Source organism: Toxoplasma gondii, chromosome X (genome assembly GCF_000006565.2).
Source record: "Toxoplasma gondii ME49 chromosome X, whole genome shotgun sequence".
Classification (NCBI taxonomy): Eukaryota; Apicomplexa; class Conoidasida; order Eucoccidiorida; family Sarcocystidae; genus Toxoplasma; species Toxoplasma gondii.
In genome coordinates this window covers 1,136,515-1,157,090 of record NC_031478.1, presented here as the reverse complement: position 1 = coordinate 1,157,090, position 20,576 = coordinate 1,136,515, and the positions used below count along the sequence as shown (strand labels likewise).

At 50.8% G+C, this 20,576-nt stretch overlaps 3 protein-coding genes across 3 annotated transcripts; all 3 read right to left on the bottom strand.

Annotated features, from left to right (window-relative positions):
• Window positions 1-684: 684 nt before the first annotated feature.
• TGME49_227000 (hypothetical protein) lies at window positions 685-13,584 on the bottom strand. Its single transcript, XM_018780159.1, has 16 exons — window positions 12,026-13,584; window positions 9,920-11,496; window positions 9,527-9,714; window positions 8,653-8,872; window positions 7,878-7,970; window positions 7,158-7,223; window positions 6,493-6,587; window positions 5,784-5,928; window positions 5,128-5,436; window positions 4,607-4,645; window positions 3,900-3,989; window positions 3,470-3,508; window positions 3,107-3,232; window positions 2,455-2,577; window positions 2,098-2,136; window positions 685-1,750 (listed from the first exon to the last, which is right to left on the bottom strand). Exons 1-16 carry the CDS (start codon window positions 12,093-12,095, stop codon window positions 1,721-1,723), a joined length of 3,249 nt encoding a protein of 1,082 aa, XP_018636054.1. The 5' UTR covers window positions 12,096-13,584; the 3' UTR covers window positions 685-1,720.
• A 1,382-nt stretch (window positions 13,585-14,966) lies between these two features.
• ROP30 (rhoptry kinase family protein ROP30) lies at window positions 14,967-18,817 on the bottom strand. The gene is made up of 3 exons (XM_018780160.1): window positions 17,889-18,817; window positions 16,533-17,515; window positions 14,967-16,414 (listed from the first exon to the last, which is right to left on the bottom strand). Exons 1-3 carry the CDS (start codon window positions 18,286-18,288, stop codon window positions 16,385-16,387), a joined length of 1,413 nt encoding a protein of 470 aa, XP_018636055.1. The 5' UTR covers window positions 18,289-18,817; the 3' UTR covers window positions 14,967-16,384.
• A 67-nt stretch (window positions 18,818-18,884) lies between these two features.
• TGME49_227015 (hypothetical protein) lies at window positions 18,885-20,527 on the bottom strand (the record flags this gene model as incomplete). Its single annotated transcript, XM_018780161.1, has 3 exons — window positions 18,885-19,123; window positions 19,799-19,892; window positions 20,510-20,527. 3 exons carry the CDS (start codon window positions 20,525-20,527, stop codon window positions 18,885-18,887), a joined length of 351 nt encoding a protein of 116 aa, XP_018636056.1.
• Between the last annotated feature and the right edge of the window lie 49 nt (window positions 20,528-20,576).

Sequence of the window (20,576 nt, the reverse complement as noted above, 5' to 3'; positions counted from 1 at the left end):
TAAGACCAGTAAACAAGTGGTTTCTCCTGCAGCAGTCAGCGTTGAAACTGGGTTGGTTGACGATTGAGAGAGACGAAATTTCATTCTGCCCGTTACTTGCTACAGCTGCATCGATGTTAAACTTACGATGCCGCAATTTTATCCTTTATGAATATAACCGTCTATGTTTTTACATGCGAGAGCCAACGTGCCAACTGTGCTGCTTATCTCTGGTTTCTTTGCACAGGGGATGCCAACGAAAATGGTAGACAAGCGATTCGCCGTGGCCCCAATAAAAAGGCCACAGGAAACAGTAGCACCTATGGGCACGTGTGATGAAAGCAACTAGAGAGAAATCTCTTGCGCCACGCACAGACGCTCTTCCCAGCGGAACAGCTTGCCCCTTCACTAGGAATATTTCTGTAGATGATCCCTTTTATAATCCTTGAAAAATACAGCCGAACGCTTGGACGATTCGCGCAGAAGTCAGTGTGTCGGATAGAAGCATGCTTGTATCTTGGAGGTCGAGTGTCTAGAAGGAAGCAGTCTACGAAACGTTAGCACACTCGTATTTTGTGTTCGTGGAATTGTGTTACGCCTCTTTGAAGAAACTGTAGTGCAGCCAACTGAGACGCGCCAACGTGAGAGGTACCGAGCACTACGGGCTGCCACTAGACCTCGTTTGTTCAAATGCCGCACACTTAACGACAGTATATTAAGAGGTTAAGAGATTATCAAAAAGTCATTTTCGACAAAAAAATTGACACGCTTTTGTCCGCGAGTCGCGCCTTTCTTCGCTTCTATACATGTTTCTTGAAGAGACTAACTCAGCTTTGTGAACCCACTAGATTCAACAGAAACCGCGCAGCAGGGCTTGTTTCGCTCAGAGTGCCTTCCTTTGCCAGTCACTTCTCTAGACACGGAAAAATTCGTATCCCGCTGGAGAGTTTTTGCGCGAACAACCACAGTCTCTGGCTCAAGACGTGTCGGAAGGGCAACACGGACACTGTAGAGAGACCGAACATTTCCGGATGCCTGCGTCTTCCAAACTATAGTTTGGCTTTTCTAGGACAGACCCTCATGCCTTCCTGATTACTCGGGACGCCGGTGGAAACTGCAAGGCAACGCTTTGTTTGCTTCCTGGAACAACTAATGACTGACACGACTTCATCGTATCGATCTATGTTCACACAGACGCGGGTACTAGATGAAAAATAGCTTATCTCAATAAGATTGCCGCAGAAGTTCAAAAGGCTCATCACGCCGACCGCGCCGCCACAAGGCACCCAGCACTCACGTAGACAATTTTCTGTTCGGAACACGGATATCCTCCGCTGAAAAAGTTGGAGCGGCCAGACTCTGTTCCTTTTACTTAAACGACTAACGAACCTCGAAACTATAAATTCGCTGTCAAATCGATAAATACATGAACCTGGTACGGTCTGCTGAGTGCCCTTTCTGCACACTTTGGCACTAAATCGGCTAGCAACGTTGCTTAATGCGACGGACGACAAGTGGGAGATCCGCCGGCACTCTCGCAACCAGACAGGGGAATAAACCCGCTCAGGGATCCTCACAGGAAAATGGAGCAGAGACACGCAGGCCACAGTTTCTTTGCTGTTGCCAGAAACTGGCTGTGCCTCGATAACGCAATGTTACAAGTCGCATGGTGTTCTACAGGACATCGGAGGCGTTTTCGTCTGTCTCCACGAGTACCGAGAGTGTCGATCCTGCGATGTTTCTACGTGTGATCCGCCAACTCAGTGACCGTCTGCCCAGACATCAGAAAAAGGACAACTGCAGAGAGCGAGGAGGTACTTCACTGGAAATCTAGTGGAACAAGGCGCGACCCCATGATACCACTGTCTGCGGTGCTCGCCTTCCCACTCCCCTATTCAGCTGAAACCGTGGTTGGCACAGAACACGTCACTGTAGTGGATTTGTCATCAGAATCACAGAAACTACAAACAGGAGAGTCGCGAACGGGTAATCTGACGGATCTACAGGTGAGGCCGCAGCTAGGTTTGTCTCTGCGTTCTGCTTTGACTAAGAACCGCCACACCAAAGAAACTCCCACTGTAGACCCCTCTGGAGTAGCACACTTCGATTCAGGCCTACCTGGTGGATCTTCCGTAGCTGAGAGGCCTGACGGTTGATCTGCACTCCCAACCACAAAATAGACACTCGAGGAAAATATTGGAACACACACCGCAGAACAATAAGACGGTTCTTTTCACATCCGCAGGTAAAGAAATCGTGCTCTCAGCCGTCTGTCTGATGCACGTTGCGGTTGCCGATAGCTGCACGAACGATCTGTATGTCAACCGCAGCTCGAGCCGGCAAGAGTTCTCCAAGCTGCCTTTGCAGTATCGCCGTGCCTCCAAGCCGCTTATGTGAAGATAAATACAATTGAGTAGGATAGACATGGGTGATTTCTTAGCTTTATCTGAGGACTGAGCATGCTCTTCGACTCACCATATCCAGCAGTTCCTGTTCCTCTGGAGTCACGTCTCTCAGCCCATCGCGCTTTAGAGTTCTAAGCCGAGTGATCAGATTGTCAAACGCCTGAGGCTCCGGAGTTTGTCCTTCTCGGAGCGCCTGAAGGTAGCCACAGAAAACATAAAAAAAAAGCTGTCACCACAGGAAGCTCCAGTGGTTGTGTGCTGTGTATGGGGAAGCCCAAACCTCGTATATACAGAAGTTTCATTTCTTTAGTAAGGAAAAGGCATAAATAAGTTAAAATGGCAACGCTATTTTGGAAAATATCCATCAGACTCACCGAGGAACAGTCGTATGCGTCTGAACATCCTTTCAGTTCCAGTTAAGGAGCTGTTGTCTACGTCAGTTAGACATTATACATCACAAATATCTTTGCACTTTCGCTTTACATCACGAATAAGAAATGCCTCAAGCCCATCCTGTGCATGGGTCTGAAGAATATCCTTTTAAAGAGAGTGCTGTGGCGACCCAAAAAACCCAACCATATTGCTTTCTCATCCGTTTCCCCTGCGTAGGCTCTCGACAACTCGGGAGTTCTTTGCTTCTCTGGCAGTTCCGTCCAGTCTAGAGAGGTGAATCGACCCCGAAAGAAGGGCTACACATTCATCGTGAACAGTTTCAAACTCACTACCGAAGACTGACGTATCAGAGTCCTGCTTTCCTCGAGGTCCTCATGGAGTGCCTGACGTTGGGCAAGTTGAGTTGGCGACGTTGGTCCGGCCAGTGCATGCATGCAGTCTCTGTCCTCAATCATCTAAAAAACAAAGACATATGTTTCGCATGCATGTGATTACTGTCTTCGATTATCTGAAAAACACAAAAACTCTTTTCTCTCTTCTAGCCCCCCCTCACCAAAAGGACTGGTCGGAGAGCCTTTGTAAATCATGCGGAAAAACAGGTCTCCCGTCGTCTGTACGCCTCAGAGAATAGGCTGCTCGACACGTGGATGAAAGTGTTCTGTCGCGGATGCACACAAAGACCCCAGACGCACCTGCATGAGCCGTGCCAAGAGGCGATCTTGTTCAGCCAACTGATCACAAAACAGGAAAAGAGCTCAACGGAGCGAAATGAGTTTTATGCGCCGCCTGAACTTCCAGACCCGCTCCTGCAGCATTTTGACGACGCCTGCGAAACGCTTTAGCTTTTGCTCCAAGGGATGCTCGAACACTCGTAGCGACCACGAAAGGGTCGACGGCTCGGGTACACGCACAGCAATCCGTTTGGACGTTCAGGCAAAACTTCCCCGAATGCCCGACTGTGAAGCGAATGCCCCGACTCAGGAAATCTACGTTTCGGAGGACCTGAAAACCGACACGCTTATCTTTTGTGCCCCACACTTTTTGAATTCAATGAGGAAAGGAATGTTCCAGAAAATGCGGAGATCCAGCGCGTGTCTGAAAGAGATACAACCCGTTTCGTACCTTGTCCACAAGAATTTGATTTCTGTTGAAGACGCGAGAGACGAGGTGCTGCTCCCGCTCAGCAGCCTTCGTTCTGTCGAACTGGCGATCCTGAAAAGCATTAGAAAGCGAAAAATCCAAAAACGACTGAACTTTCCCCTTCCAATGCAGTTCATTCCCCGTCCGCATGCACTATTGCCAGTACGACCTTCCTCGCCGGAAGAACGAAAAAAACAGAAAGGCCAACGGAACTCTTCGTTGTAAAGAAAAATATCGAACACGCAATGTGAGTTCAAGAACTGTTCTTCTCGTGAAACCAAGAATTCCTCCGAGAGGACCTCCATTACGGGAGGCACCTCGCCGAGTGGATATACAGGCTGATTCGAGCAATTTAGAAACGTGGAAGCGAAATTGAATGCGATAAGTCTGATGGAAAATACGTATTTGAGCCACGCCAGCTTATCTGACGAAAGAGAAGCGACACACTGTTCGGTTGATCAAGCCTCTTCTTCCACACGGATGTCACGAAAAACCTATAATTCGCATTATTGACAGTTAGGTGAAGGGCAGGCATCTCCAACAAAGAAAGAGGAACGGTGGCGTTTCAGAGGAAGCCGACTCAAGCAGATCCTTGCATGCACCGATATCTCGGAGTATCGCTCTTGAGACAAAACACTTTGGACGCAGAATTTCAAGCTTTTTCCGTGAACATCCACTCGGAGACTCACGTCTTTCAGGCGATCAATCTCGTCCTGCAACCGTTTGATCTGGCAAAAAGTCGCGGAAAATGCGAAAAAAACGAAAATGCACTTCCACAAATCTCTCAAAAATATCTCCACTCTCACCACAAACCTCACCACCGTGCCGAACACACGCAGGCAACAGAAGAGTCCCCCATGGAAGTCAGAAAGCCGAGCAGTTGAACTCTGAGCACATCTTTAACCACGAAGTGATAATCGTGTCCTATTTCCTGAAAGAGTGTATGATCACTTTTACATGATTCAGATCACGAAAATCTACGCTGTAACCAAAACACTCCTTTACCTCAACAAAAGAGCGTGACCCGCACAAACCGCAGCGTGTAGATCTCCTTCAGATGCGTCTCGTTCAGTTTTTGGCGCTCCGTATATTTAGAAATTCCGTAAGATGGAGCCATGCTGAATGCTTCGCGCTGCACCGACCTCATTAGGAGACTTAAAAGCGAAAAAACCCTAGAAAACTCAACGCATGCAGGGACTCCAGTTCTTACCGTAGAGGCGAGCTGGTACGTAGAAAAGTCCTCTCTGACGGGGAAGACTTCTTGTCTCTTTCGCCAGACCTTCTTCCGACTTGCCGCAACTGCTCTCCTCATCACAGATCCGCTCCGATCACTGTCGTCGTCAGCGGCGGTCGTAGCACTCGCCGAGTCGTCCTTGCTTGAAATGTCTCTTCTGTCTCTTTTTTCTTTTTTGTCTTTTTTTGGAGAAGAGAGACGCTCTGTCTCCGTCGCCTTCACCTCCAGGCTCGCCGCCAGCGGAGACACCGGCCGCGCCTCCGAGGATCTCACAGGCTCATCGGGCTGTAGAAAAAAGAGGAGTTCTTAGGTTTCTGGCGGGTGGACACTCACCGGGTAGTAACACAAATGGAATCCTCAGCGAGAAGAATGATCACGCGTTCCGATCGAGGTCTCTTCGGTTACTGGATGTGAGGAAAAGGAACGAAACTACGAGCGTTCAAACCCCACCCTTGAGGCGAGGAACGAATGCAGCAGAAACCTCTGATATCCCTATGTTGGCCTGTGCACGCATAAGAAACGAGAAAGGAACAACGCGAGAGGGCCCTCCTGCAACGTTCTTTGAAGATAGTGACCGATTTTGCCACCACCACATGCGCTCTCGCCTCTTCACGTGTTGCACAAAAACTCACATGTTTGACATAAAACTTTAGGTTCTCCATTTCCAATTTGACTATGCGCGCCCGGAGCTGTCGCAGCTTCTCTGTCGCACCCTTGTTCTGGATACAAAGGTGCTTCAGATCGTCTTCGAGGACTTGACGTCGCGGTCTGCATGGGCTGTACACACACCCCATAAAAGCAGAGACTCTGCGTTGGACCACTGGTTCAGATCTTGAAGATCTTTGGTCACCGTCTCCAAGATCCATGTGATTTTCAGAACCACCATGTTAGGCTCACTGAATGTAGCGATATTCAGTGTGTACTTGGAAAAGCAACATGTGCATACAAGAGAAATTCCGCGAAAAGCCCGATACACAGAGGGCGGAACTTAACAGCATTGCCTACTGGAGGCCGACGACGTCTGTTTGATAACAGTGCGTCAGAAAAAACTGTATATGGGCAATTGCTGAACGGCAAAACGTGCATGAGTCAAGAGCTGCAGACGTCTTCGTGGAGTGTGTGCTATGTTGTACACTCTAACTCTTGAGAAGACTTTGACTATCGAACTAGGCAAAAACGTTTAGCCAGGCGCTTAGCGTGGGAGGAAGAGACAGCAGAGTGTCTCACAGCTGTGAAAGGATGAGGCTCCCAATTCAGCGAGGAAGAAAAGAAAGCAGAGAAGACAGAGTCTTGCGCGTCGATTTCTGAGAACCGTTCGTTTGAGAGGGAACTTCTTCTCACCAGTACGGGCTGTTTCGTTTAGGATCGAAAACCACCGCGCGAATCTGGTCGAATTTGTTGCATGTGGCGGCGAGTTCCTCGTAGGCATCGAGGGTCTGGAGCGAGAGCAGAGGAAGCATTTAATCCGTTAAGAAACAAACAGTGTCCTTATTTTTGAATCGACTTTCCTGGAATTCTCACTTAAATCATAAAGAATGTAGACTCGAGGAATAACTCGTCGCCGTGGTGTTGCGCGGCGATTACTCGGATTACCGAGACCACGGTTCACTCTAAAGAACTGACTCTCACGATCCGGTCTTTCTCCTGTTCGTTGTTCCACCTTCCCACTTATTGCTGCAAAATATTTGGAAGGATAAAAAACGTGAAAGAAGCCACATGGCGGAAGGGGAGGGATCGCAGGTAGCGAAAGGGGGTGAAGAGAGGAACGATCAAACGAGAAACGCAAGTAGAGAGAAGAGGGCAGAGACCTTGAAGAAGAGAACTACGTGAAAGTCAACAGGATGTAAAAAGCAAAATGTCAGGAGAGAGGATGAGATACCAACAGTTCTGAAGAGAAAAAGATCCGGCGACAGAGAGCCCCAGAGAGGGAAACCACAGAAAAACGAGTGGATGAACCAAGGGAAAACAAAGAAAATACACGAGAGACATCCACAAAACACGCTCACTTCGTCGAGACTGCTAACAACGAGCACATGGAGACCCTTCAGGTACTGGACTTTCTCCTTCATAGTCTGAACAGAAAAAAGCCGAGAAACACACCTCAACGATCTTTGATCTCTGCAGGGATGCCAGGATCTCTGAATTCACGACTACCTATCGCCATCTCTCATCCAGTTCATAAAAGTTACGTCTTGGCAGCCAGCAGACGAATACAAGAAAAGACACCCCGAATTCTGTTTTGCTCTACACGGGCCTGTATGCACGTCCTCAGAGATACACCGGAGTATCTAGTCATGTATATATGAGTATAGATACATGCATATATTCAATATAAATATATACATATATATTAAATATATATGTATATATATATATATATTTATATGTATAAACTTTTAATATAAATGTAATTACACATGCATATATATATATATATATATATATAATAAAAATTGCTGTGCCAAGAACAAAGTGGTTGCGTGTGACAGGATCGAATAGAAGCGTCGTGACTCTTTCGAATTCTGTAAGGGCGTTTGTTTTCACCAGAGAAAATTCCCGGAAATTCTCGACTGTTATGGGAAAGTCTTTCTCAGAGCCCCTGTCGCGAGAGGCTCACTCGAGGTTCCACAGGAACGAAGAAAGTGGTAACCCAGTGCATGCGTCTGAGGTTTCAGCGTGGATTGAATACTGCTTATTTCTCGTTCAGTGAGTTTCTCAAACCCTACGCAGGTGCTGGTCAGCAGTCGTGTCATGCGATCGAAAACTTGGTCCACTAGATCCTTCATGGAACTCAGAGCTTTCCAGACGTTCTCCCGACCCTGCAGAGAAAAGCCGGTGGAACACACACAGCGCGACAACGGCTGATGGCAATTTCAGAAGACAGACACATCGCAGACAAGGAGTCCCGGAGAAGAGGGAAACGAAAAAACTAAAAGGAGAACAACAGGGAGCGCCTTCACACCGCGAGCGGTTCCCAGAGACTTGTACTTTCACACAGCGCAGTAGCTTCTCTACGTCGGGACCCCGGTTTCAAACCAAAGAAGACCTTTCACAGTTTTACTAGTTGATGAAGATGAAAGAGTCCAGAAAGGTAGGAAAGGGGTGGTTAGCCGGAAAGTTAGCGTCCAACAGTTTTTGATGACTGAACGTCAGCTTAGATGCGCAGGTGGGTCCTTGTACGGCTTCTTTTATGCAACTTGTCAGTGCAAGTTGAGGAGTCCTTTCTTTGCAGCTGGTGACCAAATTGATATGAAGATTTGTCAGCCACAGACAAGAGAGGCAATAAAAGCACAAAGAATCACAGCTGCGGTGGAGACGACAGTGCCAGCGTTTGTTCGCCGGCCGCTCCCAATGGCGGATCACTTGTACAGGACAGTATCTACTCCAAATGCGGTGGTTACCATACAAGGTTTAGCTATGGTCTCTATGTTCTTGATGTCGGCACGCAAGCGTCGGTGTCTTCCCAGTTTCGACCTCAAATCAGCCTTGCTCAAAGCTCACCAAAGTTGTGACGCGCTTTCCTTGGCTGATCAGAGAATCGACAGCGGCTTCACGAACAGAAATGTCGTTCGCTCCCAGCGTCGCGTCGTCTGAGGTGTCTCGACACCGCGGTCCCTGCCTCCCACTGGAGTCGGATCTCATTGACTTTCGCAATGTGGCAATTTCCTGGTGGGCATCCGTCAGTTGCTGAGTCAGGGCCTCGGCCGCCAGTCGGAAATCTCTGAACAAAGCAACGCAAACAGTGGAAAGTTCTCTTGGCGCTGAGAACAAGACGAAAGAGACATCTACAGATCTTGTCGATTTCTCTTGGCATGATGGCACACAACTGCGATCCAGGGAACTGGACAAGGATGAATTCGAGACGCGCGCGCGAAAGCGAGAGTGGAACTCGGATGCCGCAGAAACGAAAACGAAACCATTCTGCAAAAACAGAGAATGCTTAAGCACAACTTGCATGTGGCGCATGGAGCTCTCGGTGGCTGGCCAAGCGAAGAGCCAGGTGCAACTCGCAAGTGGCATTTCAGCTCGAAGTTCTGTGGCAAACACGCCAAGCCCGGAAACCTGCTATCCCCTATCTCACTGTGTATCTTGCTTGACTCCACAAAAACTCGCGTCTCTTGTTGTCGACTCAGTCTGCATCCGCTACCTCTCCCTCGACCATGTGAAAATCGTTTTAATCTGACGTCGGCTACAGAGTATGCAGAGCATATTTCTGCGTCTCTGAGGACACGGAAACAGTATTGGAGAAAGTGGGGGTTCGTAGGGACTTCCCCACAGAAAAAACCGGCAAAGGACAGAGTCCCGCTACGAGCGCTCCCCTTGAAATTTGATATCTTCAAGGACAGAGTACCTACAGTCTGAGACCAGCCCTTACCCATCTTCCGCAGCCGCATACAGCGCGGCTCCGAGCTCCGCAATTTGACGACGGAGCTTTTCGTTTTCCACTTCCTGTCCCCAGAGAAGTCCATCCTCTCCGTACACATCAACCTGGGACCGGCGACTCAAATCGATGTTCGTAAGACGTCGGCGGACACCCTCGGCATGAGCCCGCTCCAGCTGTGCCTGGAGAAACGCGAAAAAAATCGAATTGTATTTGCGGAAAAATTCATCTAGACTCGAAAAGGGGTTCGAGCAGCCAGATTAAAAACTACATAGCGGCGAAGAGTACCGACTTGTCTCTTCCTTGAGAGCTGAGAACACACTTTTCACGCATCCTTCTAAATAGACCCGACTATCGTTCCGTCCTGCAGAGTGTCCCTATCCCCACCTTGAGCAGAGCGTTGTCCTGTCGGAGGGTGTCGTTTTCCTTCGCGAGTTCGACGATTCGCGGGTCTGTCTTCGGCGTTTCAGACGCTGAGGCAGAACTGACAAGGCTTGCCTGACTCTTCTTCCAATCCTCCTCCTTCTTCCCCAGAGAAGACCCAGTCTGCGACGGCACGACATCGACCTTCAGAACGAGGGGGTGAGAACGCACGCCTCCGCCCTTTCCGTCGGAACACGAAACCTCCACGGGTGCCACACACTGCAGCAATCCGGGGTTTTCCCAGAACCACCCTGGCACGGTTGCTGCATTGGTCTCGAAACTCGCCCCTGGAGCTGGAGGTGGGACCGTCTGGCCGCTGGGCGCAGTGGGGCGGACGTACACCCCGATGCGCCGGACGCGGCTGCCACTGCTTCGGCGGCGGCCACTTCTGGCGCATCGCGAGAAAATCGGACAGCTGCCGCTGCGCTCGCAGCTGCCTTTCCTGCTCTCTTTCGAGGGAATGATGGCGAGAGTGGCGAGGCGCGTGGAGTCCGGAGAAACGTTGCAGGGGACCAGCCACGGGCGAGCCATTTTCTGCTGGTACAGCTGCCGAGCCTGCTGCGTGACCAGTTGTTGCCGCTGCCGCAGAGCATCCATTTCCCGCTGCAGTCGCTCTTGTCTCTCCTGGAGAGTCTCCGTTCGACCACTGGAAAGCTGGCTACCTCGAATCTGCGCTTCCTGCGGCAATCGATCCTGGGGTGTATAAAGGCCAGAGGCTTCGCTCGGCCCATGCTGCGCGCCGGTCCTAGGCACGTCACCGCATTGGAAGGCGTCCGACGAACTCTGTTGATTTTCATAGTCCGAAACGAAAAACCCCCGCGACGCAGCACGGGAGAAGGCAAAGGCGCTCTCGTTTCCAGGGGTGTCGACGACCCCTTGCTGTTCTTTCGATCCGACAGCCGCTTCGGGTGCGGACTGCGCGGGACTCGTGAAGCTGCTCATCGTGGCGCCGCGAGAACCTGCCCGCGGGCTGGACCCGTGTTGCTTTTCGCCGGGACCAGACACGCCAAAGGAGGACATTCCAGCCATCCCCACAGGAACCACCCCGCGGACAACGTCGGAGCGGCCGACGGACCTCCCTTCCAAGGCGTGGCTGGTGGCGTATTTGTCCTGGGACAGCCTTGGAGAGGACAGGGAAAGAGAAGAAAGGCTTCGGTGCGGTGCCCGCGACAGCGAAATGCTTCGTTCCTTTGAAGTAGGACCTGTAACGGGCGCACGGAGACTTTGTCCCGCGCGCGCGAACTGACGGGAGAGGCTGGTGGCAGGACCGGGGAAGTCAAAGAGTCTTTCGGGGGCGAGCAACGGCGAAGGAGGTTCCGGTGTATCCGCAGGGGTCTCTGTCTGGCTGGATGGCGGAGGCGAGTAGTTCCGGTAGAACCTTTGAGACGCGAATCTAACGGCGCGGGCAGGGAGCGTTGGATGTTTGGACACATGCCTGGGAGAGTACGGTGCACTCATGGAAGCAGCATGATACGAACCACTGTCGATATTCCCCGCAGGGTAGAGTGGGGCTTGAGGGGGGACGGAAGGCGGCGTGTGCCCTGCGGACAGCCACAACGACATGCGAGAACCAGAGATTTCCTTCGAGGTACGAACACGTGATTGAAATGATTCCTTCATACTCGGGACAGGAGACACACCCGACACACGGCCACGGGAATGCTCCGATACACAGGGATGAATTTCAGCTCGAAAAAAAGCACGAAATGAACGTCATTTTTGTTTTCTCCCTCTAAAGCATTAGCGTCCGCTAAATAGGTCTACAGTAAATCCCTCGTCTTTCGTAGTCTCCAACCCCTTTTTGCGTTTTCGAATATTCCGCAGTGGCGCCGCACAAAGCACTTTGTTTGCAAGAGGGGACACGCTCTGTGTATTCAGAGCTTCTCAAGCCTGTGGGTAACTCTGAATGGCCTGCATGAAAGGGAACCGCATATTAAGGAAACTGTAAGAAGTCACGACCACACTTTGCCTCTGCACACGCTTCTCGTTGAGGAAGTGTAGTCACTGGGCAGACCTTTGCTTCACTGTTAGAGAACGGGGTTGAACAGTGGCGAAGGTGAAAATGCATACCTTCAACTTCACGAGGTGTCCCCGGATAGAGTAAGTTCCGCAACGTGGCGCCTGGTCGGGTGGACGCCATCTGACACCAGACACCTCCGGAGTGTTACCTGTAGAATTGGTCGAGAAACCGACGAATCAAGAAGAACGACTGTTCTGCAGCATGGAGTAGGAAAGCAGAGCTTTTTCACAGTTCGAATCACTGAAGAAAATGGCACACATGAGACGCGGCCGGCGTCGAATGAGGTGAAGCCGGTTTCAGTGCCAAAAAAGAACTCGACTGAGGAGGCGAGCTGAGGAACTCGCCGAAGAACTTTATAAAGCCCAAGAAGGCGAAGGAAAAGAGGGAAAGCGGCTGAGAAGTGCTCTTCCCCGTTAGTTTGTTGGCTAACTGGATGCCCGCAGTGCCAGAACCAGGGATTTTGTGCCAGAGGAGACTAGACGGATCTCGCATTTGGAAGCGAGCGGGTTTCGGCAAGACTCCAGAAAAGAAACAGCGAGGCAGAGATCTCACCGTATATCGAAACGCAGAAAGAGATTCGTTAACTGGGACAAAAGAAATGAACAGCAAGGTCCGACGGGAGCGAGACGTGTGTTGGCAAGCCGCAACCAACCAGAAGACTCGCTCATTTACCCATTTCATCCACGAATTAAAATGTCCTATTTTTAAGTGTCATCTCGATTTGCAGTGTGTCTGAAAAGCTGCGGAGTAGGAAAAAAAACCCAAGACACGGAGGCACGGATGAGGCTCGCAGACCCGCGATGCAGCTACTCCACATGCGGACACGTCTGTTGCCGCAGTTGGCAAACAGATTCAAGGGACAACAAATGATTTTTCACATCATAAAGACTGCTTTGTGGAAGGGTTTAAGGGGGCGCAAAACGGTAACGCTGGAACAACGCAACTTGCTGCCAGCATGGCGTTGCGCGTGTTTCTCACAGTGTCTTGAGGGAATTCGAGCGAGCGGGGTTGGGTGAAGAAGCTGAGAAGGAAACGACATGTACTGACTGGCAACCTGAACGCAGCCGGCGGAGTCCCCTTAGTTTGTTACGTTCCCTACGGTTCTCGGTGAAAGGCATGTTGGAGACTCAAACTAGCGTTGGAACGCACTGTTTCAGTCCACAGTCCACTCTCGAACCATTTCTTCACGGTCCCCTGCTGTTTCAGGAAGTCTAAGACCGAAGGAGATTCATGTTTGCACGACCTCCGCTGGTCGATGTTACGTGCCCCTATTTTTAAAAGAAAACTCGAACTTTTGCACAGCGGACGCAGGTCACCCGACAGCACCAGCTTCAAGCTGCAGACACGAGCCGTGTCCGGTAACGAGTTGTGAGGAGAACCCAGTTCCAATCAGATGACAGCTGAAACTGGAGTCCCTGTCACACATTGTGACAAGGGATTCAGAAGTTTACGCAATCTACCATTTTCTGGAAAGGACAAACAACGAATTGGACTACTGGTCTACGTCTCGAATCTCTTTATTTACCTGGGGGAACGGACGCAGCGTGGCCGTGCAGTACAAGAATGGGGCGAAAGAAATAGTATTGCAGAACAGTGAAGTGCCCTTGAGATGTGATGTTGCTTCCAGAGGATTCAGGTCCATTCTGTGCATCCATGCGCTCCATATTTTATTGGGTATACTAGATCAGAAACTGACTATGGATGGTAGCCCAAGGTCAGGTTCATGACCCGTGCTGGTCGAAAATATATTTGGGGATCATCGCGTTTTGGGGAGCTCCTGCTTTTACAGAGATCTTCTGTCTAACGATGTTTTTGAGACGCCGGGTGGGGGCTACCTCTACCACTCCCAGGATTATCGCTTCTATGATTTCCAGAATTACATGACTGTCTGTCATGTGGAGATCATACAAAGGTAAATGGACAGTGGTTCCTTCCTCTTCCTCTGAGAGAAGGCACAAAGCAACATCAGTTGATGTTGTGATCAGAATCAAGACTCAATGCTGGTGGTGATGTACAAGCTTTCTATAATCAATCCCTTAGCTGCTGAATAATTCCTGGATATTTCCAGTCTCAGCAACACCTACCCTGTTAGGTAGGTCACTTTTCCAGGTCTGTGGAGATAAGCTGAAGTTGGTCTGCTGGAGCGCGTCCGGCCCCAAGCTGCCACAGTACAAAAATTTTAGAGTTTGTCGAAGGTGGTTTTATTTTAAGGAACCTCTGTCTACTTGATATTGAATATGGCCGCGTCGTTCCATTTATTGTTGTTCAACGAGGTGGCCTTTTGACGCTACCGGGCGTCGATCATGACGCCATCATCCATCATGTTTAGAGAGTAACGCTGTCATGCCTCGGCAACTGGTAATAACACGATTTTTCTGTTCTGCATGACTTCCCTCAGCTGAATGTTTAGTGGCCGAAATTTTGTACATGTCTCACCCATCCAGATGGCCCCCGCGTCCTGTAGTTATACATTGCGCGGACAGGGCACCAAGTTGCGTGAGTCTCGCAGCATCCTCTTCCAGAATCAGAAGTGGTTTCACTCTATACTGGAATCGGCTGCAATTCTGCCACTACAGAATACTGATTAGAGGGACACCCAGCAGTGTCAAATTCTACGATGATGTGGCAACTGCTCCCATGCCTTTTTAGATATCTTTCGCTGTGGTCCACACGTGAACACTTCTTCGTCCCATTCGTCAGCACCACTAAGGGATAGTCTGCTGACACGAAGTCGGATTTAATTTCGACAGCGCGAGAAGCAAGCCTCTGGCCGCAGAGTGTCATTTAGCAAATGCCGGCTCGCTTGGGCGTTTGATGCACGGGTGCAGATTGGTGGTCCTATCTTCATGAAGTGCACTTGCGTTGAGAAACGCCCTACGACCTGTCGCTAACTACCGGCTTAGATCTTGAATGCCTGTTTACGGGAGCGAACTTCTATTGTGCTTGCCACGACCGTCACGGTAGGGGCAGTACATCTGGAGTAGAGTTTGCATTCGATTGGCAGCAACCGTCGTACACCATGGCTGCCTTCTTCAAAATCCCTCAAAAAGGAGGATGCAGTCTGTCTCACACGACCGCCATTACGGCTCAACGCTGTTTGAACCCTTGGACTTTGAGTGTCCACGTTTGGGTTCACAGAGTCATGAAAGCTCCATGGTGCACCAGCACCAGACAAGAAATACGTTTGTACCGCTCGTGGGAAGTGCGGCCGGAAAAACGTCCACTTTGACCATACGTAAAGACACTATCACCATGTCCCTTGTCCATGTTGTGATCCTGCATGCCCCTAGGAGGGAGATGAAGAATACACACCAACTCAGGGACCTGAACTGGGAAAGGCCCAATGGTTCAGCATTCTGAAGGAAATTCCCGAAAACTTCGTGCCAAATCCGGGAAACCACTCGAACCTTTTAAGACCTCGAGCCCATGAAAACTGCCACGTCACCTGTTCCTCAAACACTCAAGATAAACGAAAACACACTCATGCATGCTATTCACGCATTTGACGATTTGCCTGAGCACGCACGCCTATTTGCCACAAAAGCACCGGACGGACGCAAGCACATCTACGTTGACAGAACGCACCAAGCACTTCGCGTGAAAAGCTACGTAGAGCGATGTAACTTATGCGACACCTGACAGCGGTGTCCGTTGACGGAGAGTTTCGACACAAAGGCTTCCTTAAACCAGTTCTTTCAACTGTCCTACCCTGCGCAACCCGCGCCATTTACCCCTTGCTACCTGTATGCCGTCGGCGCGTAGGTATGCGCTCACTTGTGTGTGGGTTGTGAACTTGCCGGTCTGGGTCAAATACTCATTCCTTCACACTATCACTGCAAATGAAACACGAAGGTGAGCCAATCAAACACGATACGTTGAGTACAGAAAGGACTGTTCAACGATACACTGTGGCGTCTTTCGCGTGGACCGATCGAGACTGAGGAGATCCTTGATGATGCGACGGACTTCATTCGCTTCCGGACTCTTTTCGCTTGGACCGCATGTAAAAAGGAGCTTCTGCCCCGAAGTCGGCAAATCGGCAATAAACTCGAACATCTGTTTTCCCTCCACAGAGCGATTATATACCTGATTTAGATTGTACGGTAGTGCACCACTGCACCAGATGTAGTAGCAAACGATGCCCGCTGCCCACGCATCGCGAAGCGGAGAATAAACGACGGAAAAATCTTCGTCGTCCCTCAAAAAATCCGCCGCACTCTGGGGGTCGAGGTACACATCCGTTCCGATTCGCTGAAACTTGGTCGGTCGCCCAGAATTAGGCAGGATGGCGCCTAAGTCTCCGACGTATAGCTGGCCGTCCAAACCGATGAGCAAATTCTCGAGCTTGAGGTCGTTGTGAAGGACTCCGAGACAGTGCAGATTCGCGACCACCTGGATCAGTCGCAGAATCAAGTAGATTCGGTCCGCCACTCGTAGCGCTGTAGGAGAAACGGCCAGCAAGTCGCCAAGCATCATCGGCATTGCGGAGATGCGATTTAAAATTGCGAAGTGCGAGTCTCCAGAGATGACTAGGGGCATCCCCTCCACAGCACCTACCCAGGAAGGCGCGGCCACTCCCAGCTGACGCGAAAGCAGAACGTCCACGCAAGACGGAACGAGACGCCAGAATGCCATCTGGAGCCACTCCACAGCTTCTGCCTCCTCCGCTGCTTTGACTGGCTGGTCGAGCAAGTTCGCCTCGCACAGGTAGATCTTTATCGCCAATAGCCGGGGCAGATATTCGCCGGACGTCTCCCTGGACGCGTCGTCTGCGCCTATAAACACGTCACGCTTCTCCGGCAACTCGATCTCTTCAGCCGCGAAAACCATTGCCTCCGAACCTCCCCCGAGCAGACGCCCCGCGACCAGCGCCATAGTGGTAAACGGCGGGTTTCGCGCGAGACTCCGCACGACGAATTCGCGTCCTGGAGGGAAAAGACGCTCTCTGCGGAAACTCAGGGCTGGCGAAGCATGCTGGAAATCCCGCATACTCTTCTCCAAGTTGCGACGGACCTCTTTGATCAGCGCGCTCGCACATTCCGCCGTCGGGACCACCTGCTGCATGGATACAAGCGAGGGCAGCGGCTTTCTGGAACTGGCTCTTCGAGAGAGTCCGAATTTCTGGAGCTTTGCCTCCCGCGCCCGCTCCAGTCTCTGCGCGTGCTTCACTCGCCCACTTTGCCGGTAGATTTTACGCACCAGGCTCCACTCGCGCTGAAACGTCGCCGGCAGAGACTTCATTGCAACCATCACGGAATGGAATACAGAGGCGAGACTGTGCTCTCTCTGAGACTCGCCAAGGTGCCACCTCGACGACCGGCACTGTGGAGCACTTTCCTCGCCCTTCTCTCTCATGTTCTTCTCGTGTGTGCCCCCGTCAGCGCCATACGCACCCGGCTGTCCGGCTTTCACCGGATTCAGGTGCTGGGTCGTGTGCCTGCGACTTGCGTGCCTTTCTCGGTGGCCCCATCCGTGTGCCTTCGACCGAGCTGCTGCGCTACCTCCTTCGCTATGACTGCGCTTCGCGCAAAGACCTTCGGCTGTAAAAAAAGAAAAGCATACGCCGCGTTCAGTTCTGGAGTTGCTACAGTTTGCATAAATGGGTGTTACACGTATGATCACCTGCTCGAATGTTTGCAACACGGAATACCTGGGGTGCTGCAAGTAGCAGCTTGCCCGTGTGTGCCTCAGAATTAGGCGAGTTCCAAAATATTTCAACCGGCATAACTGGGATTGAGCAAGGACGCACAACACGGTATCTGCTCCTGGGTTCGTAAATACAAAGATGCGAATACCTCGTTAGTTCGTCAGCAGTTCATAACTCAAACTTTAGTCGATGGGGTATTAGTTGAGAATATCGGAAGATCTTATAAGGCCTATCCACAACCAACAGAGAAGTGACGGTACTCGTACGTGGTGGAGTCGAGGGCGATGGGTTGGAGTTGGGATCCACGGGGTTGGTAGATTTCGTCCGCCGAGGAATTTTCACCGACGCAGCTGAAGAGATGCACGAATGGGAGAAAATGTGATCTCGGGCATCTCGATGTGGTGAGAGACACCAACCACTGTGCGTCGACGAAGACTTTCCGGAGTCTGGCTTGGGCAACAGATATCCAGTGTCACCCGCGCGTGGCGGATGATCCTTGGCGTTCGCATTAGGCTCCGCGACTGGCGATGTCGATGGCGTCGCATTCTCTACGCTTTGGTGGGAGTGAAGATGCAGAAGCGAAAAAAACGACATATTTTCGAAGTGTGCGATGACATTGAAAATACGAGAAAATACAGTCCTCCCAAACCTTGAGGAGTCACGCATGCGACAATCGCATCCCACACTTGCACGGCATTTTATACGTGCGAAACCAAGGGGAAATCTGTGGATCGTAGTACCCACAAGGGCAACTGCCACGCGGCCGGTGTACCGGAGGATGAACTTAGGTGCACGGATGGACACAATTAAACCTTGTACCGTTTGCACCTACTCGATTCTTCACTGGAAGCAGAAATGTAGTTCATCCGGACTAAAGTCCGCTGCCGTGTGAGGAGGAGGGAAAGCAACACTGACACTAGAAGCACTGCCTGATAGATGACGCTGTTGTAACGCTCCGGACAGGTATTTGTGACCTGATGGGATTCTCCGGAGTCAACACTGGACAACTGTCTCCCCACTCAATCCCTGTCATCTGAATCACGAGAGCAATAGCACTCGAGGAGGACCCAGCCTCCTAAGCCTGAAACACGTAGTGTGTGGAGGCCGCGACGGCGCAGGCTCTGTAGCTGAGTTAGAGGGATTTATACACTGGTGCGCAAAAAAGACTAACGCGAGTCGATGGACTTCACGGCGGTGTAAGGAACGGCTCTGCATTTATGAGAAAATACGTGGTAGCATGCAAAACACCCTGTGGTTGCACATCAGCTGGCTGTACCAGGTGAACACGTGCTATCCACCTCAACGAGGGGCTGTTCTTTAAACTCGTGAAACTCTCCACAAAAAGGCACTTTCAGGTGCAAATCTACCACCCGAAAAGAAGTTTCACCTTTACACCCTCGAAATTGAAGCGAAGCTACTTGAGTTGGACTTGTTCGCTGATCCCTGTCCCGAGCGCTGGAGCCACCGTGCGCTACTACGGGAACGAAGTCGAGACGGGGGCCTAATGACGCAAAAACCAACGCACGCCACGAATACAGGTGCTTTCCCATCCATACAGAGAGGTAGTTCTTTAGATGGCAGGAATATCACGCGAAGTCTTTGCTTCGGGGGGCTGTCCGTCATTGCATGCGGCAGAGCTGGAAATGTGTGTGGCTTGCCCCTCGGAGGTTGCACTCCTACAGGTAATGCCCCAGTCCAAAGAACAGAAAGTAAATGCGTGATCGTTCGCAGGTGAAGGGCCGGGAAAATATACGTAAACGATGATAAACGACGCAGCAAACCCGAGTTGACTCTCAGCACTGCTCCTAACACCTACTATAGGAGGATTGGCTTCGCTCGCTGCTACCGCGTTGCAACCCAGGCGGGGGGAGACACAGGGGGACTGCGCTATTAACGCGAATGCCAAGTACGCAACCGAATTCCACGGCTCTCTTTGGAAGTCAACATGAGAAAATCCTCCAGAAGAGTTTTCCTTGCGTATGTGACTACAGGTGACTACACACCCGCTTTCTCGCAGCGGGCTCGCTCGTCCCGTGAGCTGCGCTGCAGAGGACCACGCTACCTGATCGTACGCTCCGTCTCTCCGCGGTAATCGAGAGGCACAAACACTTTACCAACCCCACACATGACGAACAAAAAAAATGTCATCTTCTATTCGGCTTGAATGCAGGCGTACCATCCACTCGATGTAAAGTGACCATCTTCGATAAAATTGATTGATTCGTGCCAGCCACAACTTCGCACACAGATTGCGACGGAGCGTGCGGTGACTGCAGAACAAAACCGTATTACAAGCAACGATGACCGGAGCAGGTGAGAACCGTTCCATCATCTGACTGGGCAACGACCCGTGATGACGATAGGTCTTACAACGCAGGATCACGAATAACACTCGCTTTGTTCTTCTTTTTCCTTCGCTGGTCCAGTACACAATAGAAGGATAGTAATCCTTCGACCCAATGCGCACCTGCCAGTTGGTACCTTTCTACAGGCTGACGATCGCCATCAGCAAATGGACGAACTAACAGATCTGCAGTATGAGCTACCACAAAATAGAGGGTATAACTTTACAGTATGTTTGTAACAACTCTTGGACGGGCTTTCTGTAGCTTGTTCACATATCGCTTTCGGCTTCAGAATGTCCTGTAGTATACAGCTGCCAAAACAAGCCACCACGTAAAGTTCAAGGGGGCCGGTTACTGGAGTGCAGGCGTGAGGGTGTTAGGACGGCACTTCCGCTACTTGAGCTAGGCAGTGACAAAGAAGAATTATATAAAAGAGAAAGAGCAAGGCATATCGTGATTGTTTCCAGGAGAATGACGCTGATAAGTAGCCCTTCTCCACAGAAACCCCAGGGAGCGAGCCACGGTGGATGTATTTCACCTACTTCGTTGACAGCGCTCATGCTCTCCTGAGGCGAATTTGCCTACACCGTCTGAGAAAAAGATTTTATT